We start from the raw sequence: 15082 nt of genomic DNA on the forward strand, positions 1-15082 counted from the left end.
TCCTTCACCCCCACCCCCGACCCTGTTTTTTCCCCACATTTTGAGAGAGAAGAGTTTTTCTAAAATGCAAAGATCTTGTGTAGTTTTAGGAATTCAGAAAAATGTGATTTTGTATATAGGTTTACAATAAATTTTTACGTTAATGGATAGTGTTATAGATACGCTAATACAATTTCATAGTCCCCTCCCATTTTTTTTTTTTTTTTTTTTGGTGCTGGAGATTAAACCCAAGGATTTGTGCATGTTAGACATGCACTCTACCATTGAGCCACACCCCCAGCCCAATTTTGTATATATTTTTGTTGATGTTTGTGAGTGTGTGTTTGTGTTACTCTGTAATCTAAATTCTAAGGCAGCAGACCAAACAGGAGAATTCTTGAATTTTGAAAGCTTTATTGGTTGTTCCCTTCCTCCATTTCCTTCCCAAATGCAAGCAACCAAAGGATTAATTCAAGAGTCAGAGGCACAGACTTGTAGGTTTTGCACTATATAATAGTACAAATATTGTATTTTATATTATTTTCTCTTAAAACATACAAATATGATATAATACAATTTATTTTAATAAAATGCCAACCAATATAGTACAACAAAATGAATTTAATACATTAAGATGCAATACATTACAATATTAAAATCCCACATAGGAACAGCAGTACCCCTAAGGCCCCCAATGAGTACAGTGTCTCTATTTAATGAAGTAGTCAGTCCTGCTGATGTGTATACATTCTAGTTAGGTGGGTACTAGATTGATAGCTCAAGATTCCAAGGTAAAAGAACAAAAAACAATCCTAATGTCTCTCCCACCCTCCCAAATCATCCCTTTCCTCTTGTTGCAAATCCTGGTACAGAAATCAAAAGAGTTTTGGCATAACTTACACATTGTGCGTCACTGGTTTCAGTTATACAGTATGAACTTTCTCTGACCATTTTTGATTTCTTTATCTTAGTGTACTAACACTGTGAAAGCAGCTTAGGAGTAATTACAATGCTACAAAAGATGATACAGTGCAGTGGCTTTGATTCCACGTCCCTGTAGGATTCTGCCGATTCCCAAAACCTTTCTCTTTTTATTCCTGTAGGAAAACTCTCAGGATTAGCATTCGTTAAAGCCATTTAGAAATCCCAGGTTAAAAGTATATTATCATATAACTTTTATAGCATGTTGAAGTAGTATAACATGGCAGGGTTACTATCAGTTAAGAGAAACAGATTTCTCAATGAATTTTGATTTCCATAGCTTATCATTAGTCATTTTATATAAAATGAAATCTGAAGGCAAAAAAAAAGTTGAAGGAAGTGCTCTGATTTACAAAACCTTCTTCAGACATAGTGTAGATTGAATGATAGCAATGATCCTTTTTCCTCTTTCAGCATGTCTTTCCTATTCTGTCTTGCCCCATGGGCAGAACCATTGCAACATTTCTGTGTTTGCATTTTGTGCAATCTGTCAAACAGCTTTATCTAATTGAAAATGCAGCTCTGTATAAGGCCTTCAGTTTATGAGAACTTATCCCTGCCTGCTCTTTACAATTTTGACATTTTTATGCAGCAAAGACCCCAAACTTATCAATGAAACATGACAAGATAGTAAAGAACTGTATCATATTATTATTTAGTATCTTCTATAGTGGCAGACCAACTTTGACATCTCATTTAAAACTCAGACCTAGTTCACTGAATTATATATTCTTTGTAACTTCCTCCAGCACATTTTCCAGTGTGTTAAAATATGCTAAAATAATCTATCATTGCTCATAGGTCTTATAAAAAGGAAAGCCAAATGCAGGGCTCACAACACCTAAATTATTTTCATAGCTGTAATCATCAACACAGACAGACTTTGGACTTCTCTGACAGGTGTATTGGAAAACAATTCTTATATATTAGAAAACATTTTATTTTAACATACATGTCTTAAAGAACTCCCAAAGGCCCTATTTACGACACAAACATAAGACAATAAAGCAGCAAAAAAGCTGCAGAATTAACATGGAAATCTCAGTTAAATACAAGGTTCATATAAACATTCTAAAACATACAGTGTTAGGATTTATTTCTGAAAAACATGTCCTATGTTAAATGTTTCATATTTTGGCCAGTTTCCAAATCACGACTCGACCCAGGAGTCATATTTTGTTAATTTCCTACTTCATACACTACAATAATCTGAATTGACATTTTAAGTAAGAAAAGTACATTGAACCCATGCATACTTGATGGAAACAGATACCTGCTTTCCAAAATGAACAAAGTACAACTGATCCTGTCACACTGAGAATATTGGAATTAATAGAATATTTCTGCTGGTTATCAGTAGCCAGAGTTAGCTGCCTACCAGGTGGTGGTTCTTCTTTTCAGTATTATGGCCCCAGAGAATTGCCAGGTCCTATAAATACATAATTTCTTTTCTCCATTTGGAATGGGGTCTAAGGAACCAGCCTCACACCCCTACTCCACTTCTTCTACTTTTTTCTTTCTCTCTCTCTTTCCCCTCTGTTACCCTTACCTCATCTCATACCCTAAGGTGTAACAAAAGATAAAATTCACCCAATTAGTTTCTTTTTCTAAAAAACAGCTGTCTGGAAGGATTAATTACACAGTGAACAATTAGTCTATGAAATTCTTTTTTTCTTTCTTTTTTGGAATTCTTAAAATCATCTTTTGGAATACTAACATCTTTCCCTCCCCACAAAAACTGGAGTAAAGGGAAGGAAATGGTTGGCCAATTTATCATTTTTTCATAAGTAATTCCTAAATTATTTCATTTGCTTTTTTAGCTTTCATAAAAATCAAGGCCCCCAAGTTCTGTTTGACCTTGTTTCCTGAAGGAACACACTGACTTATAATGAACAAAGAGACCAGGCCAAAGAGCCATAGGTAAAATTTCAAGATACAATTGATTATTCTTTCCTTTGGGCTGACAACTTCCAGGTTACTAATTGTTTTCAGAGCATTTGGGGCTCCATAAAACTGGCATTCTGGGGAAATGCTATTGTTTACTCTTTCACACTTGACAAAAGCAATTCCCACGTGAAAGACAAGTTTAGCCGTGGGACAGAGTCTGTTACCTAAAGGAGGAAATAGGCTGGTGAGTTCCCAAGCTTGAAAAGTTGTCATATTGTCACCTCCTATTAAACTGCCCAGCCACTGTGTTTCTCAGCCATTGCTATTTTGGTCATTATAGTTTTATTTTTTTTCCCTTGCAGTTCATGCAAGTCACATATAATAATCAATCACAAATGAAAACAGCAGAACAATACATATTAAATTAATGAAAAATTCATTTTTCCATCAAATGAAAGTTTAATACAAGAGATTATAATGTCTTGATTTAAAAAATAAATGGCATGTATTTTTAAATGACTAATTCTGCTTCTGTAGTTTTGCCATTTCTTAATCCCCATAAAAATCCAATTAACATTTTGCATATGGGGAAAGTGGGCTTTTTTTTAATGGACAGATTTTCAATTGACATTTAGAAGAATGCATTAAACCTCTGGTCACAGTAGCTTTTATTTTCTTGATAAGCTGATTGTGGACCACCTTTGAATGCCATCTTAACATGATAGAGTTCTTTAAAAGAATAAGAGGGGGATACAGATACTTAAAGTCACGGTGCACTTTCAGGTGCTGTTAGTGACTGTATAGTCCAGCCAGGGACAGTGACTAGTTGCCGGACTTGTTCCTGCAGTACTAACAGCATAATGAACATGACCTGGAAGTATCGAGAGAGCAGGGTGGTTGATTTAGGTGGACTTTCATAATAAACGCTGTGCCAAGCTTTGCTTTCTTTGAATTATACCAACGTCTTGCACCCCTGGGGCCCATTTTAGAAACTCCAGTTTAAGATCGATGTGCTTAATATAAGAAAAAACAGGAAGCATTTTCAAATAAATACGCATTATACCTTGCTATCCAGGTGCTATTTACAAATCAAGAGCAGATGAAATAGTACAAAATAAAACCAGGCAGAAGTCCAACAGAGTCTCAAATTCAACTGTACTCATTTCTGAACTGGAAAATTAACTTATTCATGTCCATCTTTGGCAGAAACCAGCATTTGTTTAAATTATTCAGTTTGTGCAGCTTCACAACTTAAAAATAAAAAGAGGTTGGCATCAAAGTGGAAGGAAAGGATCAGTCCCAAGTTGTTGTTTATCAGGCAGGAGAAGACAGCAAGAGCAAAAAACACAGAGACTGCAGTGCAGGGATCCTCCAAATCCAAACGTGCACCAGGTCGGCCCCAGAGGGCAGAGCCCTCGGCCTGAACGGGGAGCCCCGAGCTGGCACCTGGGGGGTCTCATTATTACTCCTATCATCTCCGAACTCATTTTGGGAGGAGCATCTCCTCTGAGCCTGAAAGTTAGCAACAGTGACAATAAATCAAGATGATATGAGACAACTGTTACTTTTTTAATGAGTCCTTTAATGTTTTACATTACTTTGTGTGGTACAATCATTCCTCGTGCTTTTAAATTTGGAGATCCGAGAGAAAACAGCCTTTTTGTTGCAGTGCTCACCTCTAATTATAACTTCTGTCTTCTGAAGGATTTCTTCCCCTGTGTATATGTTCCTGGCTCTGCAGGCATAGGTGCCCGAATCTTCCAGAGATACATTCTTGATGATGAGGTTAAGAGTAATAGAGTACTCTTTAGTGATGGCCATTTTTTGCTTGCTGATACTGTGATGCATTGTTCTGTTATTAACTGTCCGTAACAAAATCCAAGTAATGTCTCTGTACAAGAATTTGTTAACTGTGCAAGACAGTTTCAGGTCCTCTCCTTCTGTAGGCATTTTTTCCAAGTTAACATGAAACCCATTTGGCACATCTATAAAATAAAAATGAAGAATTTCATTTTGTAGAAAAACCAGTGTCTTCTAATGAGATGGTGAGAGATCTTTAGAATTGTTCCTACACAAATTATTTCAGCATTAGCATTAAAAAGGATGAGTGTTTATTTTTTCATTTTAGGGAATCTGATCTAACAGAGCAGGGAGGGACCAAGTAAGCTCATTCCATAAGAAGTGAGACAGGAAAAGCAAATCAGGGACTGTTTATTAGGATGGTACTTTTTCCTTATTTGCCCAAAGCTGCTCTTCACAGTGGAATGTTTTTTTCCCACTTGGGATGATAACCTTGCTTCTCATTTTTTTTATTATACACAGTCCTCCTACTGGTAAGTAGACCCTTTCTGCTGGGCATGGAATCCAGGGCCTTGCACATGCTAGGGAAGTGCTTTCCCACTGAGCTACACCTGCAACCCGTAAGTGGACATTTGAAGTGGGCAAAATAGTGAAGTAACATGAGAGCAATTTGTATAAAAATCAAAGATACATATATGGGCAAACTTGTCCAAAATAGGTTAGAAATAAGCATAGAAAGTTGTAGGCATCTGCCCTACCCTTTCCTGGTGACAAGTAGCTGATCCAGTATCCTTCCCTACCTGCTGCTCCACAATATTCTCCTTGCTCTTTGCTGGCACTGTGGGCCAGAAAAAAGCCAGGCCCCCTTTTATGAAGATGGCCCTACTCAGACATAAAAGAGCAAAGATTTCTTCTGAAAATGCCAGGTTCCAAAAATGGCAAAGAACAATTTTTAAATAATCACTGGAAGAGATTTTTAAATCTTATTTAAAATGTAAGATTTAGGGTTGGGACTATACTCGGTGGTGGAGCACTTGCCTAGCACCCACCAGGCTCTGGGTTCAATCCCCAGCACTGAAAAAAAAAAAAAAAAAATCAGTTTTTAAACATGTTCTGAAAGTGACTGTGTCACTAAAAGCCACTTCTTCTCCAGTGTCAGTTCCTGGCTCACCTTCTTCTCTATTTCCTAAGTGCCTTTAGTGACAACCTCTGCTGCGCTCGTCAGCATTCCTACCAAGACCAGCATTTTGATTTTGGGCTGTGAGTTCCTTATTGTCATTCTGGACCATTTCACTGGAGGATTTTAAAAAACCATTGGCTACTGGCCCTGAACTGACCTGCTCTCAAAACTCTCCCATTACTTGTTACTAGTGGTGTATCTATATTTGAGCAAAGAATTTGGGCCAACATTTTACAAAGTGCTTTGAAGATGAAAAGCACTATGTTATGCTATTATTATTATTATCCTTTGCACACAAAGCTATAAAGAAACCTTTAAACCTTAAGGGGACAATAGTCCAAAATTAGATATCATATCAACTCTTTCCTAAATCTCACTTTGCTTGTTTTTCTGATTTTTCTGGGCTTTGGCTTTATTATAAAGTGTCACGTCTGAAGAAATGCCAAAGTATTCATTTGAAACCTGGGAATGGGGGGTGGGTAACAGTGGCTTATGAAGTTGTCAGTGACTGACGAGAGAGGCGATTAGTAGAGGTTTCCTTGCTCTAAAATGAAAATCTAAGAATGTGCCAGAAGATGCAGGAGCAGTTGATAGTCATTTTCAACTTAACAATAAGGTGTCAGAAATAGCTGCTGTAATTCAGCATCTTTTTACACTTTGGACATTTTCCAAGAACGAGGAGTAAAACATTAGCCATCAAAGTTACACGGATACTAGAACAGAGGTACTTCATGCTGGATGCAGTCAGATCATCTCTTAAAAGACCACAGACTTTCCATTTATAAGGACTCATCCTGGTAGTTAGAACCGAAGTGAGCCCAGTAACACCACTGAGATCATGTAGAGAGTTTCTATTTACTTTAGTGATTTGAAACTTCCTGTGGAAATAGCTCACAGGTTTCCTGATGGAAGATTTTGTTTATCTTTGCCAAGCACCACCAGGAATCTCAAAATAAAATGCATTTAGTGACATTGGGAAACCAGGGAGATAAGGCAGCCACTGTTCCTGTTTCACCCTCAGTAACTGCTCACACACCCATAGTCATGCTGAGTGCCAGCAAAACTGCAAAAACACACACACAGGAAAAGAAAAGCATAAAATCCATTTTGAGGTCTGTTTCTTGTATGAGGGACACAGTTACTAAAGTGATTTGGTTTAAGTCATCCGGCAGCCTTAGAGAGGATTATCTATTTCTCAATATAACCCCTTTGGTATTCTCTTTTGATCCATGGAAGATCATAAATAAAGTATCCACAACTGCTTAATGAACCCAGAGGGATTTTCCCCTTAATTCATGTCAATTTTTTTTTTATCCTGAGTACAAAAACAGACCCAAGAAAGAATTGCCTTCTAAACCTCCAAGTGAAAACAAGAAATCTTCCCACACTTCATTATCTGTTGCAGATTCAGTACAATCATAGTCATCACCAAATAATGCCCATCCATCTAACACAAGGCACATCCATGGAGTCTTACAAGGTGTCATTGAGAAGAATCAACCCTTGCTCAGAAGAGACATTCTACCTAAGGTTAAGTGAATGAGTAATCTGTTTATGAAGGTGTGCATTTGGGGGTAGACATTTTGACTTGATTGACTCAGATGCAGATTAAGTTCGTAAAGAGAAAAGTGTAGGAATTTAAAAGGATGAAGGAGATCTCATTTGTTAGAAATGTAGGTTTTTCTTTCACTGAAAGAATGGGAAAAATATTCTCTAAAAAGAAAGTGAATGGTTATTAGAAAGTTTCACTTATTTCAAGCAGATGCCACGTGCAAATGTGTGCCAAAGTTAGGAGTTGAAGCAGTCAAGGATGCCAATGACCACAGTTAGCCAGTTTTCATCAATTTGGAAGGCAAAGTTATTACTGTATTTCAAGAAAGGGCCACATGATTGAAATGAGGATCAATAAAGATCCAAATCTTGGAGCTGAAGAAAAAAAGATCCAAAACTAGATCTTTAAAGCATTAAATTTTTAGACATCTCTTTCAAAATATTCCTCTAAATATTAATATTGAACATTTTTTTCTGAAAAATAGATGTTAGGTGCAATATTTCTAAGACTATTTTGTCTCATCTCTAGTGAAAATATATCTTGTGACAAAGATAGGAAAGATAGTAGAATGAATCAGACGTAACTTTCCTATATTCACACATGAGTACATGACCATTGTAACTCCATATCATGTACGACCACAAAAATAAGAAGTTATATTCCATGTATGTATGATATGTCAAAATACATTTCACTGTCAGGTATAACTAAAAAGAACAAATAAAAAAAGCTAATTGGTTAAAAATAAATGATGAATGTAAGCAAATTAATCTATTATCAATTCAAACTAGAACTTAATAGGACTGGTAGTAAAGAATTATTTGGAGAAAGAATATTCTAGGTAGTGGTAGGGAGGGGAGGCTGGATGCCTAAACTCATGTTTAATTTTAAGATTAAAACTCTTGAATTTCCAGAGGAAAAATATTGAGAGCTTCTAGTAGGTACGTTTGAAGGAAGGGAGCATGCCTTTCCCCTCTACTCTTGGCACAGCCTCTTCTAGTACTGTGTTCAGGCTCAGGTAAGCAGGGTCTCTGTCCCGGGTCTTTTGATGGCTCCGTTCTGGCTGTACCCCTCCCTACATTGTGAAGAATCTGGGGTTCCAAGAGAGCATGCCCGCCTCAGCCCATGTTACTGCACACCTATATCATGCTTTGGGTCTTTGGGATCTTCAAATTCCCCAAAAAACTTATCCCAAGTCTGCCTCCAGGTTGGCTTAACCTCTCTCTTCCCAAAGTCTGGCCTTCTGAGAGCACACTGCTTGTCAGTGTGAACACCTCGAAGTCCATCCAAGAAGTAGACAAGGGAGACTCTGTGAGGGGCATGGGCTAGCGTGTGTGGGGGCTGGGAGACCACACACATGGGAGCATGGCCCTTAGCTGTGTGGGGCCCAGTCAGGGTTGGAAAGAAGCAATGGGTGACCCAGTCTTTCCGGCCTCCATGTACTGCTGCAGTCTACTCCACCACTCTGAATAGTACCAGGTTTCTAAGCCTGTCCTGGCCTTTTGGGTCCTTGTGAAAGTATATTTGTCCATAGGAACTTGAAAAATATGTAATTGCTTGTTGGCTTGATTTAGAATGTATCAGTGGTTAGACCAGTGGTTTGTGGGCCTCTGCTGACACTCTTGCCTTGGCTTTCAGAACATCAGGGTAAGCTTGACCTCTTCCCTCTATCTATTCAGTTTCTACCCTCACCCCAGGACCTCTCAAATCCTGCTTCCTTCTTGGAGGCTTAGAGCTGCACTGGTTAGTACGGTACCCATTAGCCATGTGTGGCTTTTGAGCACTATATATACAGCTAGAATGGCTAAAGACCTGAATTTTATTCAGATTATTTTATTTAAATTCATTAAAATTAAAAACCGAAGTAGTATTATATTTTTAAAATGCTGGCCACAGGGCTAGGTGTAGCTCAGTGGCAGAGCACGAGCTTAGCATACACAATGCTCTGGGTTTAATCTCCAGAACCCCTCAAATGTTGATTACATATTGAAATTACAATGTTTTGGATATACTGGGTTAAATAAAATTAATTTCACTTTTTATTTTTAATTTGTTTTTAGATATACATGATGATAGATGTATTTTGACATATCATACATACATGGGATCCTAATTAGAATAAGTTTTATACTCCATTCTTGTGGTTGTACATGATGTAGAGTTTCATTGGTTGTGTGAACATAGGAAAGTTATGTCTGATTAATTCTACTGTCTTTCCTAGTCCCATCCCTCTTCCCATCCCTCTTCCCTTCCCTTCCTTGCCCTTCCCTTCATTCCCCTTTGTCTAATCCTGTGAACTTGTATTCTTTCCTCCCCGCTAATTTCACTTTTTAAACATGTGATTACTAGAAAATTTTTAATTATATCTGTGGCTTATCTCTATTGGATTGCAATGCCTCTAGAGTAAATTCATCCATTAGATCACTTCTGCACATACATTTTGATACAGGGATACATGTAATTTAACATTTGTTCATTTCATCAGAACTGTCTGTCTAGAAAGATAGGGCTTCACTGATATCCCTTCAGGAGTTTAGTGCTGAGTTTTAGTGTGTTTAATAGTACTCATTAAACTGTTGCAAACTTGCTGAATGTTCAGAACAGGAATTGCTCCATCTTTTGTACTCTGAATCAGACACACAGTTCAGATGGTAACTTGTTTCCAACTAAATTTAAAGGGCAATACAAATCTTTGGATTAAATTAGTTAGAATCATCTGGATATATTAGAGACCCAGCCTGTGTGAAATCCTTGTCAGAATCCATCTCTAGGAAGGGTCCTTTCTTGCTTGGAATGGATGCAAGGTGCCTTCCCTTCCACTTCCACAAGGTGGGAAGACAGGAGCTGACTTGGTCTAGAGCGGTCCTGCCATGGACCTCTCCCGTCTCCAGACCCCGTTTTTCATCTGGAGAACTCAGGAGCTAGAATGGTGACTAGCCTCTAAGAATGCCTTCTAGCTCTGACCTGAGAGAATTTCCTCCCGGAAATTCAGTGTCTCCCATGGCCCAACTTCTCTGGCACTTGGCTGACTTTCCAAAAGGTTTGTGTCACCTGACAGTCCAACTGTCTCATGAAAATTAGTCCTGCATATTTCTTTTTGGAGATTATAGGCTATTCCTACAACCTGCCCCATGCAGTGCAAAGTTTCCTGAGAGTTGGCAGACTGCCCATGTTTCCTCAGAAATTGGGGAGTGTAGAGCCAGGCAATTGTTTTTATACTCTGAGCTACTTATTTCCTTCCTGCACCCACAGAGGTACACAGGGAGTGCCATTTGGGTACCTTGGAGGTTTGGAGATTTTCAGAGACTATCATCACATTTAAAACTAAAAATTCTTAAATGCTGTAAAAAATAGTCCATTAATTGTTAACAAAGCTGTTTCAGATTTCTACAGGAGAGCTGCATTTCCCCCAAAGGATAAATTACTTAAGTTGTGCAATGATCAGCTTCGAGGTTAAAAAAAATACCACGTCATTGTATTGTAATTGTAATTGGTTTCCTTGACTATTATTGAACAATCAGTGTGTGCCAGACCCTGTGCTGAAGGGTGTTCATAAACAAATATATAAGATCCCAAATTCAGAATCCAGTCTGGGAGGGAGACACACACAAATAACTCTAAAGGAGAATTCAGGGAAATAACTCTTTAGGAGAACCAATGATGTTGTAGAATTCTATTCCTGAGAGCAAGGATGAAGGTACTCAAAGCTGACAATTCTATGGAATGTTAAAAAAAAAAAAATCACTCAAGCTATAAGTGCCCTAAAAGCAAACAGGATTGAAGAGAAACTGAGATCACCAGGCTGTTTTTGCAGGCATAGGATGTGTGGCTTACCTGTGATATAAAAGCTTATGTTTCTTTCCACAGTCCCTATTTTATTGGAAGCCATGCAACTGTAGATTCCAGAAATTCTGGAGTCAGCCACAACTAAGGTGCTAGCCGTCTGCAAAAGAAAAAGAAACTTTAACAACAGGACAAAGATATTTGAACATCTCTAAGCAATTTTTTTTTTTTTTTGGGTGGTACTAGGAATTGAACCCAGGGTCTTGTGCATGCTACGCAAGTGCTTTACCACTGAGTTCCATTCCCAGCCATCTAAGTAACTTCTGAGGGTTGAAATGATTCCTTCAGAAGTTATTTCATTCATTTAGCAAAGACATCTGTTGCATGGATGGTGGTTACTAGAAAGCTCTCCTCTTGCTGAGCCCCAACAGGAATAGAAAAATAACAGGAAAGCAGGTCCTCAGGAGACCGGGCCCATGACATCCGACTCGTATGAGGGTTTCATTCTTATCTTGTGTTGCTGGCATAACAATTATAGACCTTAAGCTGAGATGTGGGACTGCACGTCCCACTCTGTGAGGTGGTCAGTTCCATGTCAATAAAAGGAACAGGTGAGGCCAAGTCCTTCCCTTGTTTGGGTGAGCTGAGAGTATGGATGCCAGCAGGAAACAGATCTTCTCTGTTTGGTTCACCATGGGGTATATTAGGTGAGCAAGGACAGCAGAGAAAGTTTGACTGAACACATCTTTTATGTGGATGCAGCCTCCAGATGGCACTGAAGGAGATGAGAGGCTAAAAAGCTTGCTGACATGATGTGTGCGTGTGTGTGTGTGTATAAATTACATAATTCTCAGTTCTTTCAATTCTAATCTAGAAAATGAAAACAAATTACGAATTCAGTGCAGTTTTACTGGATTTTAGCGCAAAATTTGGCAATATTGTCCTTAAACAAACATTAGTAGTCAAGTTTGTGTGAACTTGAAAGTACTTTTTAAACTGTGATGTCTAAAAAAATAACAGCTTGAAGAATTGCATTCTCATAAGGAAAAAAATTGCAGTGAGACAAGTTGTTGAACATTCTTAAATTTAACACATCCTTGATTAAACAAGTAATATATATTCTACACGAAAAAGCTAGTTTTTCATACTTAAAATTCTGTGCACGCACACACACACACACACACACACACACACAAGTTGATCTAGTTACTTATAAATCTTTGCAGCCTGTGCCCTAGGACACAAATAACTGGTTATGGGATATGTAATTGGAGGGACGATGCTGATGCTTCTGTACTGATCAGGTGTCCTAGCTGAAATATAATGATCAGTGAGTTAAAGGCTAAGGTACTGCATAGGATAAAATGTGACAAAGGACTTTCTCAGGTGGTGAACATAGTCCACAAGTGATTTGGTTATTGGGAAGGGTCCTAACATTGTCTGAGTTGCTAAAGAATATGCTAAGCACTTTATTTGTGTTCTCTTATCCCATCTAATAAATTAAGGTGTTTCTATTTTTAATATACAGACCACGAAGACTAAAACCATACTTTTAATTTTTTTTAGCCAGCAAACTCATTGCTTTAAATTCTTTCTTTTGTTTGTTGGAATATCTGCTTAATTACATTTACCCATATATTTGTTCTCTGTGTATTATTGAAATTATTGGTAATGAAAATGTCTGCAGTATGTGGCATTTTTTCATTCAGTTTAGTAGACATTTATTGAGTGATCATCAGAGCATTGCCTCAATATTGCCGGGAGACATATAAATATGACACAGTCCCTACTCTTAACAACTTCTAAGGTGATAGAGAATAATTGCCTTACTTAAGATCAAATATATAGTCTCTCAAGAAAAAACACTGTGTTAGGTAAATAACATAGACAGTAGTTGGAAAGAGAGCTTTCCTTATTTTTATTAGTAATCTTGATAAGAGGTAGGAAATTTTTAAAAATTCTGATAGTCATCTCCTTTTTTTCATGGGAAAAAATGGAAGTTGTTGGAAGAGGAGCACATAGACAACAGTGTGAGAGGAACTGTAGCTGGTGGCAGTTGGAAGGACAGTAGAGATCCTCAAGTAAGATTCTGACTGCCTTATGTTATCTCAGGAATCTTGGGCTCACATGCTTCAAAGTGGTTCAGAAACAAGGAGCTCAAGTGAAGCCTTCTTGAGGCATGTGTCAGCTTGGGCACTGTTTTTCTCATGAAGTATGTTCTAAATTTTTTATTGTAGGTTACCTAAGTAGAAACTTACTTAGATTTTCAGATATATTGTTGTTCATTAAATAAGTGGAAAACCCAATTCTGTCCACTTGACAGTGTTTGAAATTTCAGACAGCAGTTACCTGCATCTGTAAGTAATGTCAGAGCTTCTATTTAAATAATTCTGATTTCTTTCAACTCAGAGCAACCAAGAACAAGAACTGAGTTTCATTACATGGAAAAGTGAATTTAAATGTGCACATTTTGCATATTTAAGGCTCCAAAAGAAGTCATAATTTTTGTATAATCAGAAAATAAAATTAGGGTACCCAGAAGTGATATGAATCTGTGTCATATGATGAATCGTGGAGATAAGAATGCATTCAAATCTTTCTTCTTCGAACGAAGCCTTCCAAAATAAGACATCTTATCCATAATCAGGCCTACTCCACAATGTCCCTCACCAAAGTTTCTATTAAAATAGTAGTAGAAAATGATGGAAATATACATTTTTCTTTGTTTCTGAATACCTTTATGTGGCCCTTACTTCTAAAGTGCCTTGCACACTGTCTGGCATATGACATTATCTCATTTAATCCTCACTATATACCTATGAGATGGGTGCATTACCCTATTTGACAAATGGGTCATGTGAGGTCTGTAGAGGTTAAGGATTCACCCCAAGATCCATAGGACCATGAACTGGCTTCGGTTGAACTTATGCCCCATGTGTCTAACTCTAGTGCCTGTGTTCTCAGTCTCTATACCAAATTGTTGCTCATCTTAAAATTTTAAAATTGAATAACAGATCTGTTGGTAAAGTTCTGTCTTTGGGTTTGTCGTTTAGAACACTTCCTTTCATCTTGTTTCTAGAGTACATCTCTTTTTCCAGACAATGTATTTTTAAATTATAAATTTAAATTTTCATAAAACAAAAGATATTTAACAAGTATAAACTTAACAGGGGAAGGAACTCAAGTGTGAATTGTAGCTGTGTGGTGACAACTTTGCATAGGACAGTAAGTATGAGTGCATTGATCCTCTTTGTTAAAAGGGGCAGATCTGTTCTCCAGTGATCATAAGCAAGGATTATTATTTCAAAGGGAAAAAAATGAAAATAACCTAACAATTGGGGCACCAAATATCACCTTAATACTGTAAGAGAAAGTACCAAAGATATTTTTTTTTCTTTTCTCTTTCTTTCTTTTTCAGTACTGGGGATTGAACCCAGGGCCTTGTGCTACCCTCAACCCTTTTTATTTTGAGACAGGGTCTCACCTACTTGCTGAGGCTGGCCTTAAAACTGGTGATCCTCCTGCCTCAGCCTCCTAAGTCCCTGGGATTATGTGCCACTATGCCTAGTTGTGCCAAGGATTTGAATTGTAACATATGGTTTGAGATTATAATCATTTATTTTATAGGGCACACCAAAAGAAATTCTCAAGACTATCTGCTTGTATTAACTCCATGATTAGTTTTAATTTTCCACAATTGAAAATAAGTGAAAGCAGACTGAGGAAAGAAAACAAAAGTGCTAAAATAAAATTAGGATGTCCGAGTTCCAGTCTCTCAGAAGATCAGAAGTAACGATTCTTTCACCCATCTACTTAAAATTCAGTGCCTTATTACACAGGACAAACACATCCACTTAAAACATTTAAAAAATTTCAATTCTGTTGATTAGTTTAGGATAAGCAGGTTTTTGGTAAGGTTT

General features: G+C 37.5%; 1 protein-coding gene across 2 annotated transcripts in view; it reads right to left on the reverse strand.

The window, feature by feature from the left end:
• Positions 1-15082, reverse strand: part of Flt1 (fms related receptor tyrosine kinase 1) — a 168558-nt gene that overhangs the window by 69185 nt on the left and 84291 nt on the right. The window contains exons 13-15 of one of the 2 annotated variants that reach the window (XM_047554533.1): positions 11214-11322; positions 4524-4832; positions 377-4359 (exon numbers count right to left, since the gene is read on the reverse strand). In XM_047554533.1, the coding sequence (XP_047410489.1) occupies positions 4331-4359; positions 4524-4832; positions 11214-11322 (447 nt within the window). In that variant the 3' untranslated portion in view covers positions 377-4330. Of the gene's footprint in view, positions 1-376; positions 4360-4523; positions 4833-11213; positions 11323-15082 lie in introns of those variants that run through there. The other variant, XM_047554532.1, reaches the window with a different exon arrangement.

The sequence above is a fragment of the Sciurus carolinensis genome, chromosome 5 (genome assembly GCF_902686445.1).
Source record: "Sciurus carolinensis chromosome 5, mSciCar1.2, whole genome shotgun sequence".
Lineage (NCBI taxonomy): Eukaryota > Metazoa > Chordata > Mammalia > Rodentia > Sciuridae > Sciurus > Sciurus carolinensis.